The sequence below is a fragment of the Helicoverpa armigera genome, chromosome 27 (genome assembly GCF_030705265.1).
Source record: "Helicoverpa armigera isolate CAAS_96S chromosome 27, ASM3070526v1, whole genome shotgun sequence".
Classification (NCBI taxonomy): domain Eukaryota; kingdom Metazoa; phylum Arthropoda; class Insecta; order Lepidoptera; family Noctuidae; genus Helicoverpa; species Helicoverpa armigera.
The window spans coordinates 6,772,626-6,789,856 of NC_087146.1; the positions used below are offsets into that span (position 1 = coordinate 6,772,626).

At 36.2% G+C, this 17,231-nt stretch overlaps 1 protein-coding gene, 1 non-coding gene and 1 pseudogene across 2 annotated transcripts; 1 reads left to right on the top strand and 2 right to left on the bottom strand.

The window, feature by feature from the left end:
* Window positions 1-817: 817 nt before the first annotated feature.
* LOC135118951 (guanine nucleotide-binding protein G(f) subunit alpha-like) lies at window positions 818-12,844 on the bottom strand. Its single transcript, XM_064042166.1, is given in 13 exon segments — window positions 818-1,299; window positions 1,301-1,380; window positions 1,861-1,901; window positions 1,904-2,025; window positions 3,887-4,017; window positions 4,554-4,581; window positions 4,583-4,638; window positions 4,958-5,072; window positions 5,220-5,317; window positions 5,550-5,718; window positions 8,766-8,860; window positions 10,788-10,905; window positions 12,770-12,844. Coding segments are annotated over 12 exon segments (1,149 nt in total). The 5' UTR covers window positions 10,887-10,905; window positions 12,770-12,844; the 3' UTR covers window positions 818-1,184.
* An 879-nt stretch (window positions 12,845-13,723) lies between these two features.
* Trnan-guu (transfer RNA asparagine (anticodon GUU)) lies at window positions 13,724-13,800 on the bottom strand. Its single transcript has one exon. It is a non-coding gene; the product is annotated as a tRNA-Asn (tRNA).
* Window positions 13,801-14,663: 863 nt separating this feature from the next.
* Window positions 14,664-16,440, top strand: LOC135118949 (carbonyl reductase [NADPH] 1-like; annotated as a pseudogene).
* Window positions 16,441-17,231: the final 791 nt, after the last annotated feature.

The following is a 17,231-nucleotide window of genomic DNA, read 5'->3' on the forward strand; positions in this document are numbered from 1 at the left end:
GATTGGTTTGCGATTGGTCTGCTATTTTGGTGATTTTGGTCTATAAGGTAGTTTGCTCTACAATCATATTGCAATAGTGAATCATTTGCAGCCAAAATGATTCATTATTGAATGACAGAAAAGGATAAAAACGTTTATTTCAAAGAAGAAATAGCGGAATGCCACATACGTTTCAATCGTAATCGAGTCGGGATTGGATCGCAGTCGAATGTGAATCGTATGTTGCTTAAGTAAAATTAGGAGAATCGGGCCCCTGAAGTCCCGGCTGTCATTGAACATCCTTGGCAGTCGTTACGGGTAATCAGAAGCCAGTAAGTCTGACACCAGTCTAACCAAGGGTATTGGGCTGCCCGGGTAACTGGGTTGAGGGGTCAGATAGGGCAGTCGCTCCTTGTAAAGCACTGGTACTCAGCTACATCCGGTTAGACTGGAAGCTGACGCCAACACAGGTGGGAAAAAGGCTCGGAGGATGACGTTCTTTCTACCTTAATGGGATGATGAAGAACCTGCCCCCATTGGCTCAACCAAATAAAACAATTGCGATTTTAATATAAAAATATTTATTTACATTAATTAAAAAAATCGGATATTAAATAAAACTTAGCTACTTAAATACACATTTGTTACTGCAAACTACAAAGCACCTACCTACTTACGTATAAATATTACATTTATTGCTTATTGCTTTTGTAAGTTACACACCATCATAAATTAATCTACCCTAGGTACATCTATACTAATATTATAAAGAGGAAAACTTTGTTTGTTTGTTTGTTTGGTTGTAATGAATAGGCTCAAAACTACTGCTGGCCAGTAGTTTTTAATTCTTTCACCATTCGAAAGCTACATTATCCACGAGTAACATAGGCTATATTTTATCCCGGTACGGGCAGTAGTTACCACGGGACGTGGGTGAAACCGCGGAAAAGGGCTATGAATAATATAATGATACTAAAGATTTTGTTGCCAGTAAGTTTGACACCAGTCTTACTTAGGGTATTGGGTTGCTCGGGTAAATGGGTTGAGGGGTCAGATAGGGCAGTCGCTCCTTGTAAAGCACTGGTACTCAGCTGAATCCGGTTAGAAGATGATGGTGCCAGTATGATCTGATGAATATCTCTGAAAACAATATATCTATTGCCCGGGTTCCTTAGGAAGCTAAAGCTGATCTCCAACAAAGCCGGTCAATAAACTCCCAAATTATTAAGCAAATGTGTCAATATAATCTGATGAACATCTCTGAAGACAGTCCTGACATTATCAGTGTCTGTTGCCGTCGTGAAGTGGAAGTAGCACTCTAGCGCGACGAGCTTCGGCGACCACGAATCGTTCAGCTGACGCGTCTAAGCGGTGGCGTTCGCGTTTCTTTGTTATAAGTTCCTGGAAATTTGAGGTGAATTGGGTGATTTGTGTATGTATGCTACCTTTAAGTAGTTGTTTAAAGGAAAGTAAATAAGTAATTTTGAGGAGACAACTTAAGAAAACACAGTTGAAAATATAAATCTATAAGAAATAAATATGTATGTAAATAGAATAACAACAATTACTTCAGCGATCGTAAGGGGTTACCGACTTGACATGTATTTCGGATGGCGCGTTAAACTGTAGGTCCTGGCTGTCATTGAACATCCTTGGCAGTCGTTACGGGTAGTCAGAAGCCAGTAAGTCTGACAACCAGCCTTACCAAGGGTACTTTGTTGTTTGGGTAACTGGATTGAGGGGGTCAGATAGGGCAGTCGCTCCTTGTAAAGCACTGGTACTCAGCTGAATCCGGTTAGACTGGAAGTCGACCCCAGCATAGTTGGGAAAAAGCTCGGAGGATGATGGAGGATGATGCCAGCTAAATAAACAAATACATACCACAAACAAACTTCTAATAAACATCTTGGTTCGTGTATACTGTCTCCTTGTGCGTTAAACCGCTCGTACTGGGGAAGTAGGGCGATGCTGCGGCCCTGAGATATCTTGTGTTCTAGTATATCTTGCTTGTTGAGGAACAGGATTAGACCGGCTTCTAGAAGGAATCTGGGGACAGAGAGGTGAAAATATATGATTCGATGTGTCGCTCACGTATGGTAGACTGCACATCGGTGGTAACTGTCATGCAATAACTCAATAGTAACAAGTACCATTTTCCTATAAAACTGTTACCACTGACCTAAACTTGACTGTACCTGGGTCGTTTTCAAAAAATTTGTAAAAAACAGATATGAAACAGATAGGAAAGCTATATTGTTATAACGGAAAAGTAACAGAGACGAATTATTAGGGTCAGTATATAACGACGCACTTTTAATAAGTAGATAGTAGTATTCGAATTGTTCTCTATAATTTCGCTGTCGTCTACCTGGTGTTAGTGGCATATTGCCTGTGAAGAAAAGAAAACCTTAATACATAAATATTAAATATTCTAAAACAAACCCCACAGCAATTCTTATACCCGAACTAAAGCCATTCGTAGGTAGGTAACTATCCCAAACTTATCCCATTATAATACATGATGTTACCTGCAAATATCGATTGTAAAATGTATATCGATCGAAAATTATATTTTATTAGTGGATTGATTTTTATTTACTCTGTTCATGTCGACTTTTCGTAAAGATACCTTTATAAAATTATAAAATAAAAGAAAAGTGGTAGGTTTGATTAAATACGTTTTATCTCGGTACGTACACTGTGAACAAACCTTAACCGTTCATATCTGTTACGTCACAGAAAAAAGTAATCGATATGATAACCGATATGAATAAATTGCTTGTGTCTAATCTAAAAAAATCTCTTTTTCAATGCTAATTCTTACTTTATACGAAACTTGTATAGTACAGTGATAGTGTCAATATACACATTTATTCTAAGCTGCGTTATAAAACAGTAAAAGTACTTACCGATACTTTAAAAGTCTCACAGTAATAAGTAACTTTAATTGTCGAATAATCACTGCACCACAATATTTCGTGCTTGTTGCGCTTAACAAAATTACCGAACATTTTTGATTCGTCGATTCTTTTGACAGTTCAGTTGCTAATGTTTTAGGTAAAATAATTTTGATAACTACTACAAAAATATTAAAATTACTAATGTAACAGACAGGAATAACAGAAATGAAGTGAAATCAAGACTTGCTTTAATTAATTATTCCTGAATTCTGCGTGTTATATTTCATGATAATTTTAGCAAATTCCTTCAGGTTCCACAATGCTCTGCTAAGAAATCAATTATTTGTCAGTTAAAATACTAATATTGAATAATAAAATGTTTTCTAAATGTCGCGCCAAGAATGTGGACACGCATTGCTTATATGAAAACAAATGTTCTACGTTGTAGTTTTCTTTTAAAATTAATCATTCATTGAGGATTATGGGGCGTTATTTTTGTTTTTCATAATGCTGAAATAAATGTTTATTCTGTTTTAAGAGTAATTAGCTAGTAGCTATTCTTTAAAAAAGAATAACTCTGTTGGACGTTTTAATATACAATTTTTTTGAATATGACCCATCTACTAAGGAAAATGTTTTGTGAACTTGAGTCAAGTCGTCTCATTTAGGTAGGTAGGTACGTTTGTTTTGAGGAAGTGATTATTGTAATTTCTTTTATTGAAAATTAACTGTTCCCTACGGTTTCACTCACAGTCCGGGAGAACAACTTCTGGCGAACGGCTTAGGCTGGAGATTATCCTGTTTGCCAAATTTCATTTAAATCAGTTCAGTAGTTTTAGTTTCAAAGCGCGACAGAAAGACAGAGTAACTTTCGCATGAATAATATTAGTAGTAAATAGTAGTATTATATGTATCTGTAACTACAAATATTGAGACACGAATGTGCCTACTTTAACTTATCTAACATGATGATTGAGAAGGTTTATTTTATGTTTTCTGGGTCTTACCTACTCTGCCAAACATCTTGAAAGAGATCCAAAGCTTCTTGAAGTCGGTTCTGCGAGCCATCTTCCCTGAGGGTCTGGTCGAAGTCACTGCACGCCACCAGGAACCAGATCGCGTGGATACCTTCGAATACCTGCAGAAATATCAACGATGGTTCATCATCATGTCGGACTTATCATGATCATCAGACATTTTGACAGGCCTCTTCTCATGTAAAGAAGTAAAGTTACCGGCACGGATACTGAGCTCTCAGCGGAAGTGGGGATCGCTTTGCGCACTGTACACATAACACAATAAACCATTAAATCGCTTCTGCGCAGGTGAAGGTCATAGCTCGATATCGCTGCCGATAACTATAATAACCATTAAAGTTCAGGTTTCCTTAAGATGTCCAAGATATGTGTAAGTATTTGCTGACATTTACAAGATTTTATTAAAACTTTTATTTCTAAACCTCAGATCCATTGATCCGAGTTCTAAACATAAGAAATATAAAAAATTCTTTGACCTAGCTAGATACTGTAATGTTCTAGGAGCTTTTATTTAATACGTACCTATTTCAGTTAGGAACATAAACAGTTGGGCATACCGATCTACCACACAATTTAAATATGCAAATCAATAATTACTTTGAATCTTAAAATGTTTTCGAATTATTTTTTCTCGTACCTGTATCCATTTTTCCGTTCTCCCTCTGACCTCCAACGTCAAACATCCAAAATTCTTGTGTACCTCCATGCATTGACTTTGGGACCTAAAAAGTGAATTTTAATTAAGTATTCAACGTAGCGTAGGTAGTTTGTCAACTGTCGAAATATTTTATGTAAATAGCTCAATTAATTGGGAATTCTATAGAATGAAAAGGGTTACAATTTAGTGTTCTTTTAACTTATTTTCATAATAATATAACGCTTAATCAATGTTCTTTTATAACATATATACCTATATTTTTTATTTTTGTAGATAAGTAGTTAAAGCACGCTGTATAAGTATATAGTGCAACAATGTGATCGAAAATAAATTTAATTTTCATATAATTTTTAGTTTCATAAACATAATTTTCATTTTATTACCTTAACTTTAAATTCAATTTTCTGTATCCCGGTCGTTTTCCGTCGACATCTCAATATGTCGGCATCTGATGGTATGTAATTCGGGTTTTCAATAAGATCTATTCTATCTAGAAAACTGAAAAGAGAAATTGAATACAAAAATAAAGTTCAAAACATTTTCATTTCAATTAATTTTAAAACAGCGCCATCTATCTTTGGAACAAGAAAACAAAATCTTTTAGTTTCTCTTTTCCACACTAGATGGCGTTGTTGTCAATACTACTATTCAGCGCTGTCAATGAGTTGGTATTCGTTGGATCTTTTAAAGCATTCCCTGACTCCCTTATCTTGCCATAACGCTCTAACGTGATCGAAATATTCCTGAAAACAAATTTCAAAATTCATTTTAGGGTTCCATACCCAAAGGGTAAACGGTACCCCATTGTTTTCGCTCCTCTGTCCGTGCGTCCGTCCGTCCGTGATGTTTTGCTCATTTTTGCTCGTTTTTTTAATTAACTCTAGGTACATAATTTTCCAAGTATTTCATGTTATGGATTTCCAAAATGTAACGCCTGATTCAACAAATTAACAGTTTTTCTTCTTAGGTACGTACTTCATTATACTCCTTAGGTCCATCATCGCCAAGTTTGAGTATAAACTCTTTGGATACACTATTCTTTGGTTTCTGCAGCTCTATACCAAGCACCGCCATGCTGTTTACAATGTCATGTATAGATTCGTGTATATTGTGACGAATGTGAATCGCTTTTTCTGCTCGTTCACTGAAATACAGTGTTTCAGACTTAATATTATCATCATAAAATACAGTATAGATACAACTAAAAATATTATCATCTAAGTATCTTGATTAGATTCATGATCATCAATCAATCAACCATTAAGCCAACTATCAGTCGTAAGTTTAGTCTGTAGAAAAAAATAAACCGGCCAAGTGCGAGTCGGACTCGCGCACCGAGGGTTCCGTACAAATCCTGTATAGATAAAAAGTGAGTCTCGCGCCAACCGTTCACTTTAGAACAATCAGTTATGATTATTTTGTGAGACCAAAATAGTTAATATTTTTTATTTTATAATATAACTAAAATAGTAGGCCAGTACCTTGTAAAAGTTATTTTATTAAAGTTATTTATATACAACATTTTGTAGTCATCATTCAGAAATCTGATTGAAAATAGCTAATTAAGGTCATTGGGCATATCTGACCCATTTTGTAAAAACTGGCGGACATGAATCAAAGTAGTTTTAAATCGTGGAGAATGGTATGACGTTTCTTTGAATATAAATATTTTATTAAAATTCCATGGAGACGAATGTCCAGGATCGTTTGAAAAATATAAAAGACAAACAGTTTCAGAGGATTGTACAGGTTGCAATGCTAGTTTTATTGTTAAAGACTTTCCATAAAGAAGGAGGATGTCAATTCGGATGACTAGGATCTGATGAGGATCTGGAAACCCTGAGAAATCGAGGGCAACTCTTGAATATTGTAGGCACGCATCGAGTCAAAACCAGACATGTGAGTGTATTTTTGAGGGTACTGGTAAACAGTGAAGGTTTTTAGCTGATTTGATAATGGAGACTACAGAGAGTCGAGGGAACTCCTGAACGGTATGTTGCAACTACCACGTGTTTGGGCTTATTTTATTCGTATTGGCGAAGACTTTCCACATAGATAAGTTTGACTGCCATTGTGGGAACAGATATAGCAAATATCAGATATAGTTATGGGAACTCCTTTACAATTTATAACGTAACCTTGTGTTGGAGCTTATTTTATTTTAGGTGGTGAGAATTCAGTACTAATGGGATCTTTTAATTTGAGGGATTAATCACCTAACGAGCCCCAGTTTCAGGTTTTTTTCGAAACTGCCTGACGACTTGTAACTGTCGAATTGTAACAACGACTGCTAGAGTGTAGGATTCGGGGCTGCTGGCTTTACGTTTCTAGAGCCTTGACAAAAGTGGAATTCTGTCCTTTTCTTTGTTTTATAAAGTCGGCTTTATTTTATTTTGTAGCATTTTACAAACAAATCCAACTTCAAACATATAAAAAAGCAACAAGAAAACAAAAGCAAGAAAGAAATTAAAAAGATGATAGGTGCATCGGTCTAGAAGTCGGTGTCTAGAGAATGCATCTATATTTATTTAACCACCGAGATCTAGACCGATGCATATAAACAGTTTTCTTGTTGTTTTAGAAGTTGTTTTTTTTTGTGTTTTTATTTTTAACTTTTGTGAAAAGTTCTCGTCAATACAAATAATATAAGCCCAAACACGACGTTACTAAAACATACCGTTGAGGAGTTCTCTTGACTTTCTCACGTCTCCATCATCAGGTAAGCTCTAAACCTTCACTGTTTGTTAGTATCACCTGACATACGTCAGAGAATCAAGTTTTAATCCTATGCATGCCTACAATTTCTGATAGTTGCCCTCGATTTCTCAGGATTTCCATCATCAGATCCTGACCTGATGACAATGGAAATAAACGGCGAGTATACTCTTTACTACAAAGAAATGTTTTCTCAAATCCGTCAAACTTGGTCGTTTAAATTCCCATTGAAATGAGGAAAATATTTGATTAGATTTGATAATATTTTAATATTTTATGTAACTTCAAATTTATTCATTTCGCAATTTTTCCTTTATCTGTACTATATAACGGTGCTTCTTGCCGAATTTCAAGATTCTGAGTTCACGGGAAGTACCTTGTAGGTTTTGATTCCCTAGCGTGTGACGGAAATTCGTCTAAGGTGTCGGTATAACTACTGTATCTTTTGATCGCGTTAACTTAGAAGTTTGATTTTTCACTGCCTAGAGGGACAATAGACCTAGGTATTTGGTATAAATTTCAATTTGATACCTTTATTCGTTTGTGAGAAATAAGGTAGTAAGTTTCATTTTATTAAAATATTTTTTTACATTATATAACTAAAAAATGAGATTTTCGTATTTTTCCTATATTTCCATTATATGACAATGCTTCATGCCAAATTTCAAGACTCTGAGTTTACGGGAAGTATCCTGTAGGTTTTGATTCCTTTGCGAGTGTCGAAAATTTGTTGAAAATATCGACATAATCGGATGTATCTTTTGATTGGCTTGGCTTAGAAGTTTGATATTTTCACAGCTTAAAGGGACAATAGACCTGAGTATTTCATGTGAATTTCAGCTTGATAGGTCCATGCGTTCTTGAGATAAAGGGTCTTGACAGACAGACAGACAGACAGACAGACAGACAGACAGACAGACAGACAGACGGACAACAAAGTGATCCTATAGGGTTCCGTTTTTCCTTTGAGGTACGGAACCCTAAAAAGAAAAAAGAATTCTGACAACCAGACCTATTAAGGGTGTCTTTGCCCAAGTAAATGGGTTAAGGATTGAGGAGGGGCTAGATACCGAGGCAGTCAACGTTCTATGCAAAACGCTATTAGGTACTTAGGTACTAAGTACTCGGCTATATATAGGGCTGCCATCCGTCCGGGTTTCCCGGATTTGTCCTCGTTTGAGGCCGTCCGGGTCCGTCCGGCGGGTTTCAAAAGTGTCCGGGGAAAACCGGACACTTTTCATGTAAGGAAACACCTCATTGAATTTAAGTATATGTTAATAGTAAATGGATTACAAATTAGGTGTTATTTTGTTTAAAAAACCGTACTCGTTCGGGGAAAAATGCGATTTACGCCAAATGTCCGGTTTTTTAATGTTTGTCCGGGTTTGGCGAAATTCGAGATGGCAGCCCTAGCTATATACCTACTAGAAGCTGATAGTTAAGATAGTTGGGAAAGGGCTAGGCAGATTATAATACCTGACAGAGAATCCCTGTACGTGCAGAATTTTCATTTGTTTTATAATAGTCGTCTTCCCACTCTCTCCGGTGCCCAGTAATAATAGCTTGATTGCCTGAAAAGCATAATGACTATGTTATTGAAGGAATAGGGTATTTTAGTCTAGATGAGAAAAAATTAAAAGTGAATAACAATGATTGTTTAGAGGAAAAGCAATCGGGAAATGTTAGTTTCACTTCGTAAGGTACATAAATATATTTTTATTGCAGTTTAAAGTTTTAGGTTTTTATCTGTCTTTGAACACTACGAAATGTCGCCGCCATGCTAATGACGACATTACGGTAGTACAAAAGTGTCAGTTAAAATTTTCAATACATAGGTATCAAAATATGTATTACTGACAGCTGTAGTAGCGTAATGACGTCATGACCAAAAAACAATCATGGCGTCCGTTGTGTGCCGCGTTTTCGCGAAATACGCGCGAAATTTGAAATTATGATAAAACAATTAATTTATATTCGTACATAACGTGAGAAAAAAAAATATTTTTAATTTTTTAGAGATATAATAGGGTTAAAGTATGAAATTGCCGATTTGTACTGAAAACCTAAATTGTATTTTTTAAATTTTTAACAAACTTATTTAATCAAAATAGTTGCCATTATTATCTATACATTGCGGTCATCTAATAAGAAGGTCATTTATGCCTTTACGATAGAACTCTGAGGATCTAGACTGCACAAACAGTGTGAAAGAATTTTGTTCTGCCTCCTGGGAAGAAACTTCTTGTGACGTAGATAATTGTCCAAATCACAAAAAATGGTCGTCCGTTAGAGCAAGGTCTGGCGAATATGGAGGAAGACGAATAGTTTCCAACTGCAGTTCCTGAAGAGTTAAAACGGTTTATTTTGCTGTATGAGGCCTCGCGTTGTCATGGAGCAATAGCGGTGAAGGTCGATTCATGAGTCGTGGCTGTTTCACTGCTAATTTTTCAACATTATTCGGTGTTCGGCTGGGTATCTGGGTAGTTTGACTAGGATCGGCGTTCACCGTCTCTCTTAATTTCTCGTTAATCACCTGTCAGGCGGTCTTTCTCATGGCTCGTTCTTCAAGTCGAAGTTTCCACCACGAAAGCGTTTAATCCAAAATCGCACGGCACGTTCTTTAGCAGACACCTCTTCAAATGCAGCATTGATATTGCGGGCTGTTTCTGCCGTTCAATCCCGCGTCGGAACTCATATTCAAAAATTACTCAAATTTTCGCAGTATCCATCTTTCTTGTTTAAGTTGAATAACAAAACAATTGAACATCGATAATCAAATGTTTCACATTTTTAAAAGAAGAACATCACAGAAACCATGTGAAAAAGTTCCATTCGAAAACCTCAAACCATGAAGACTCTATGGCAATTCAAAACCTACTAGAATAAAACGGCAATTTCATACTTTAACCCCTAATATTAAGACTAAAGAATTTATTTAAGATATATTTCAAAATGCATGTAATACCCTATTTACTACACTTATTTTAAGTATCTAGGTGCATTACATAAGGTCACAAACTAAAGCCAGTAGAAATATCGAATTAAATAATGATCGTGAGGATACTTATTTTGAGTGCAAAATAGAGATGGGGTCGCCGAAATAGACAAAGCGACAAAACTGCCTTTAGATAACCAGGCTATTTTTATGACCTCCCCAACTGTGTCAGACTTTGACTGACTATAAAACTAACCCTATTCGTTTTAGAACTCTTTATATACTACGACTGCGGAAACCCTTTCGAAAGCCCTGACTGGAAGCTGGAAGGCAACAAGGCAGCGGAATGGTTCAAAACTTCAATACCTAAGTACTTAATTAAATCTTTTGAGATGTAAAGACTACCCTTTTCGCTGTGCGTGCAGCGTGACGGAGTGTCAGAACACTCTTACTGACTAAAACCCATCATGTTCCTTCTGGAGCCCTTTGTGTACCCAGGGCTGCGGTGACTCGCACGAACAATTCAGCAGTCCCGGTAGACTTTGGCCCTCTGCAATACATACCTGATTATAAGACTTGATCCATTGTTTGATTTCTCTGTCAATTTGTTTGGAATGCTCTTCCACCTCGTCCCTGGCTCCGATGCATGGTATCCAGTGCATTATGCGTCATGAAATGATACTGAAACATTGATACCATTCTCATGGGTAACTCAGTCTCCCAAGATTGTCGAAATGGTCAGATATAATCCACTGTATAAACTACTTCGGGTATCTAAGTTCTTATAAATAGTTCTAACCTGACCGTATTTTGTAGGATTCTGATTGATTCACGTTTTTCGTAGATAGCTGGCAACTTTTATAGATGACAATTGCAACACAAAAATAATGAAATTGTGTTTTAGACTTTCACGTCCTAGGTACCTATACTCATATGTATTTATAAACATTAAACTTACTACACTACTATTATTTAAACTGGACTTAAAACACGATATATTAGTTACTATAAAGGTACAGTAGACTGCACATCAGTGGTAACTGTCATGCACCTTAACTCAATAGTAAAAGTACGATTTTCCTTTAAAACTGTTACCACTGACCTGAAGTTGACTGTACCTTTTCTTGACTCAACGTTCCGGCCGTATTGCGGTCGTACGACAAAGGAGGGTCAATTTCAATTCATTTTAGGGTTCCGTAGCCAAAATGGCAAAACGGAACCCTTATAGTTTCGTCATGTCCGTCTGTCCGTCTGTCCGTCTGTCCGTCTGTCCGTCTGTCCGTCTGTCACAGCCGATTTACTCGGAAACTATAAGTACTACAGTGATGAAATTTGATGGGAATATGTGTTGTATGAACCGCTACAAAAATATGACACTAAATAGTAAAAAAAAGAATTGGGGGTGGGGCCCCCCATACATGTAACTGAGGGATGAAATTTTTTTTTTCGATGTACATACCCGTGTAAGTATCAATGGAAAGGTCTTTTAAAATGATATAAAGTTTTCTAAAAACATTTTTCTTAAAGTGAACGGTTTTGAGATATCAGCTCTCAAAGTCGTAAAAGTATGTCCCCCTCTATTTTATAACTACGGGGTATAAAATTCTAAAAAATAGAGGTGATGCATGCTAATTAACTCTTTCAACGATTTTTGGTTTGATCAAAGTATCTCTTATAGTTTTTGAGATAGGTTGATTTAACTGTAATTTACGGAACCCTTCGTGCACGAGTCCGACTCGCACTTGGCCGGTTTTAGTTATCTACCTACCTTAGTATTTCTCAGATGTGAACTTATCAAGGGATGAATGGATGAAGATAAGAAAAACATGAAAATACTTTTAGTGGTATCTTCTTTATCTTGATAAAAGGCTTAAAGACAAACTAATAAATTGATACTCATTGTATAATAATAAACGCCTTGCGTAATCCGGGAGTTTTGTCTCATGGCAATTTAAAACACGATTCAAAACGATTAGTTGGTACTTAGATGCCTAGGTACTCCATAGCCTAGGGACATAAGATATGCTACTATATATCTGGGTGTTCGAGGTAGTTCCCGGGACGCGGGAAAACCGTGGGTTATACTAAGCAGGTAAGTATTTAGGAATCTTGGCTGTGTGGAAACCATTCTTTGCTACATCAATAAGGGCCGATATTTCGGAGAAAAATATTATTAGAAAGAAAACATGCCAAACCGCTATCTTTATTCCACAGATAGAAGTTGATTAAAAATCGGCCCGTAGCTCTTACTTTTAATATCTTATTTAAAAAGTAATCCTAACATATAAAATATAGAAATCTAATATCTACTTATATGGCACCTGACCTCTGGAAATTCTGGGCAATTGTAATAAATAACATTCCATTTAGATAGATATAGTGGATTTACACTTCTTTGGTAGGTGGGTAGGTACTTAATTGTTCCAGAGATTAGCTAACGCATACAAGCAAACAATTAGTGTAAATGAATCCCTTGTTTTTTTCCTGATACTTCCTGTTTTACTATGTATATATTAATAAGAAATTACTAAAATAAATCACTAACCTTCTCAAAATAATTAAAATGTCACGTCCCCGAAATCACAGTAACAAAATGTGTTGTTATCAAACATAATCATTCTTTTGTTATCAAGTTTTTATCTGATATTTAATGCTAATCAGAATTACAAATGATTAAATATAATTAACTAGCTTCCACCTACAGTTTCACCCGCGACTCGAGGGAACCATTTCCTGCAGTTGGATAATAAGTAGCTTTTGATGTCGTTCTGATGTGTAAGATGTTAAGTGCCAAGTTACATCAAAATCCTTTCAATAGTTTTGCTTGAAAGATTAACAAATCAAACATACATATTTTCTCTAGTATGTTAGTCCATCTACTGTGGTCCTTCTCTATGCTAAATAATTCAAAAGCGTATATGAAAAACCGGCCAAGTGCGAGTCGGACTCGTGCACGAAGGGTTCCGTAAATTACAGTTAAATCAACCTATCTCAAAACTATAAGAGATACTTTGATCAAACCAAAAATCGTTGAAAGAGTTAATTAGCATGCATCACCTCTATTTTTTAGAATTTTATACCCCGTAGTTATAAAAATAGAGGGGGACATACTTTTACGACTTTGAGAGCTGATATCTCAAAACCGTTCACTTTAAGAAAAATGTTTTTAGAAAACTTTATATCATTTTAAAAGACCTTTCCATTGATACCCACACGGGTATGTACATCGAAAAAAAATTTCATCCCTCAGTTACATGTATGGGGCCCCACCCCAATTCTTTTTACTATTTAGTGTCATATTTTGTAGCGGTTCATACAACACATATTCCCATCAAATTTCATCACTGTAGTACTTATAGTTTCCGAGTAAATCGGCTGTGACAGACGGACAGACGGACAGACGGACAGACGGACATGACGAAACTATAAGGGTTCCGTTTTGCCATTTTGGCTACGGAACCCTAAAATGTATCAAAACAATTCTAAATTGTTACAAAAGAGTCCGCCCCGGGTGGGCTTGAACCACCAACCTTTCGGTTAACAGCCGAACGCGCTAACCAATTGCGCCACGGAGGCTACGTGTTCCCGTGTCGAAATAGGTGTGTGCTATACTAGTACTTATATATCTGTCTATTATAAGGTAAGCTGGGGTATTCTGGATCCCTATCTAAAAATTATTTTACCTAAAGACTGTCATAAGCTAAGTATATTTTTAGAAGTGCAAGTTCATGTGCACACTCTGGGCTGCTCTCAGTCGGCCTACACTGTTGGTTGTAAAACCAATATTCTCTTCAACGCGTAATAACTTTCTGATGTATCGACACGAAAGAAGAAGAAGAACTTTCTGAAACTACTTAGGACGTAATTAAAATTGTTGTTATCGAGATAATTGAAGTGTGTTATAGGTTTCTGTTAAAGCTTTCCTTCTGGGCGAGCCGTAAGTTGGCTGTTTTAAGTAGATCTATAAGTACCTAATCAAGTAGGGTAAGCTATTCCATGTTTGTGAATTCTCTTATCGTTTTGAGATATGATAAGTTTCATCGTTATTTTGCTTGTGAAACACACTACAATTTATAATATCTATCCGATTTACATATAATAAATAAGCTGTCTGTTTGTTTAAATAAACAGTTCTCTGGGTCTGCACTTCCAAATAACTTAGAATTTCATTGAATTTGAGGGAGGTTCAGAGAACTATTTAAACATACATTGAAATTGTAGGTCTTTGGCTCAAAGCGACGTATTGTTAAAACTGCAGTTACCACTCTATTTACTTTATAGTATACATTTTAGCTAAAAATTAGACCAAAGTAACGTAAGAAATCGATATTATATCATTTTATCATTAGGAGGTATTTTACGAGGTATTTTATCATTTTATTGATATGAAGAGCAAAACGCTCGTTAGCCAACAACAGATGATAAACGAAAGATATAATTTGACATTGACAAGGCACTCGACTCTGATTAATTTGTCAATTCGTGTTTTGATTTGGTAAACGGTTGTCAATTTTACTATTGCCTTGCTGCCAATGCTTGCTGCTCTTGAGAAATAATAACAGATATTTCGTGAAAATGGCTACAAAAGTCGCAGTAGTAACTGGAGCAAATAAAGGCATCGGTTTCGCTATAGTCCGCGGCCTTTGCAAGAAATTTGAAGGCGTAGTTTACCTAACTTCGCGAGATATCGAACGCGGCAAAAAGCGGTGGCCGATCTCGAAAAGAAGGTTTAAACCCTAAATACCACCAATTAGACATCACGGATAAGAAGAGTATTGAAGCTTTTAGAGATTACATTAAAGAAAAATACGATGGTATCGATATTTTGGTGAATAACGCCGCTATAGCCTTCAAAAGCACTGCTACAGAGTCGGTAGCTGTTCAAGCCGAGCAAACTCTGTTCGTGAATTATTTTCGCTGGTGTCGGCTTGTGAAACGCTGTTCCTATCCTGAAGAATGGCGCTAGAGTGGTAAACGTGTCGAGTTCTTGCGGTCAACTAGGTTTAATTCCTAGTAAAGAGTTGAGAGATCAATTGAAAGACGAAAAGTTGACGATTCCAGAACTTTCGAAGCTAATGCAACAGTATGTAGATGCAGCGAAGGCAGGTACCCAAGCTGCCGAATGGGGAACTTCATCGTATGTGGTGTCTAAAGTTGGTGTATCAGCACTCAGTATTATTCAACAGAGAATGCTTGATAGCAGAGGTGAGTCAGATAATAGTGAGATATAGTACTGTTGGGCTATTTTGATATAAAGCCCCTTTTGTTTATTATCAAACCTACCTACTTTATGGACTCTATGTATAAGGAGGCATTATTCTTATTGCTTTCACACCGAAACTACTGAAGCAATTTAAATTAAATTTGATAGTCCATAGACTCTCTTAACCCTGAGAAGGGACATAAGCTACTTTTATCTGTGTGGGAAGATGGATTAACCAGTAGAGAACAACTGGTATTCAAAGAAATAGAAAAGTTCATTATAATCTCTAGTATTTACCCCGAGTTATTGCATCATAAACCTCTTTCTATTCTAAGACTAATTAACCTCCTTACATGTTCCAGATATAAAAGTGAATGCAGTACACCCTGGTTACGTTGACACAGACATGTCATCACATAAAGGACCGCTTTCCATTGACGAGGGGCTATTGCACCGCTTTTCCTGGCTCTCGATGCTGCAGACTCAGTCAAAGGCAAATACGTATGGTATAATAAGGATATTGTGCCTTGGGATGCTGAAAACCTTTGCCTGTTGTTTAACTTGTTATAGATATACTTGGAAAGCAAGTATGGGAAAAACAGTTGATTTTCTACGGTCGTATAATTAAGGTGTATTTTGAATGCTAGCTCCTTAACCGTATTTGCAGCGACTGCATTTATACATTAGATATCTAAGGGCAACTGCACGTACTGCTGCAGCTTGGACCCTTAACGTTTTCATGTGAATACATACAAACCGGTAGTGCAGTTGTGGCCGATTTAATGCAGTTACGGCATGTGTGGTTGGCAGTTGGCATTCTAAACATATGTTTACCTTATATTAGCAGTTAAAAGCTCAACTATGTACACATGGAAACATGTTTCAATTTATATGTATTTTCAAGTATTATTCTCTCTATTATATGTATAATTTGGTATTTAGTTGTTAAGAAGATAAAATATTGTGATAAAACAATGTGAAGTGCCTATCTATCGATGTGCTAAAGATTGCATTTTAAATGACAAACAATGATAAGTATTTTTTTATGAGTAACTAAAGAGATTTAAATACTCCAGCATTTGAGAGATTTTTAGCTTTTAAAAGTTTTGTAAAAGTATTTTCCAAGTATTCTTTTATATTGGCTACAACCTAAAATGCACTTTTATTTTGTTTTGTTCTAAGCTGAAAAAGGTGTTATAAGATGTTTATGTAATAAATTTTGTAATTCAGTAGATTTTTGGCATTGCATACTCATCATCATCTTCAGCCGAGCCTTTTCCCAACTATGTTGGGGTCGGCTTCCAGTCTAACCGGATGCAGCCGAGTACCAGTGCTTTACAAGGAGTGACTACATACTATATTGTTCAATAGAAAGAGACATCATGCTTGGCTAAAACAATCTCAATATTAGTTTTTGGAGCACGTTAATGTCGGTCCTGCGCCTGATCTCTCTCCGGTGGTGTCGAATGAGAGTGAAGGAATAGTGAGTGCACCTGTGTCCAAGCAAATACTTTTGTGCACTATAAGATGTCCTGCGCAGTTGGCTAATCTCCTTACATGAGAATAGCCGCCGTAGCCAATAATCGGCTAGGAGGACATCATCATTAGTATTTTGAAGGATATTTAAATAAATAAAACAAACAGCTTGTTTCATTAAATACTTTAATAGACTAAACATTTGATTACTTCTTAAACTACGATAAGTTTGAAAACAATTTGATCGCTACATTTCTTACATCGACTTACATCTACGTATATTAAAATTTTTGAATTTTCACTTATCTACAATAATTCTATTTTTTAT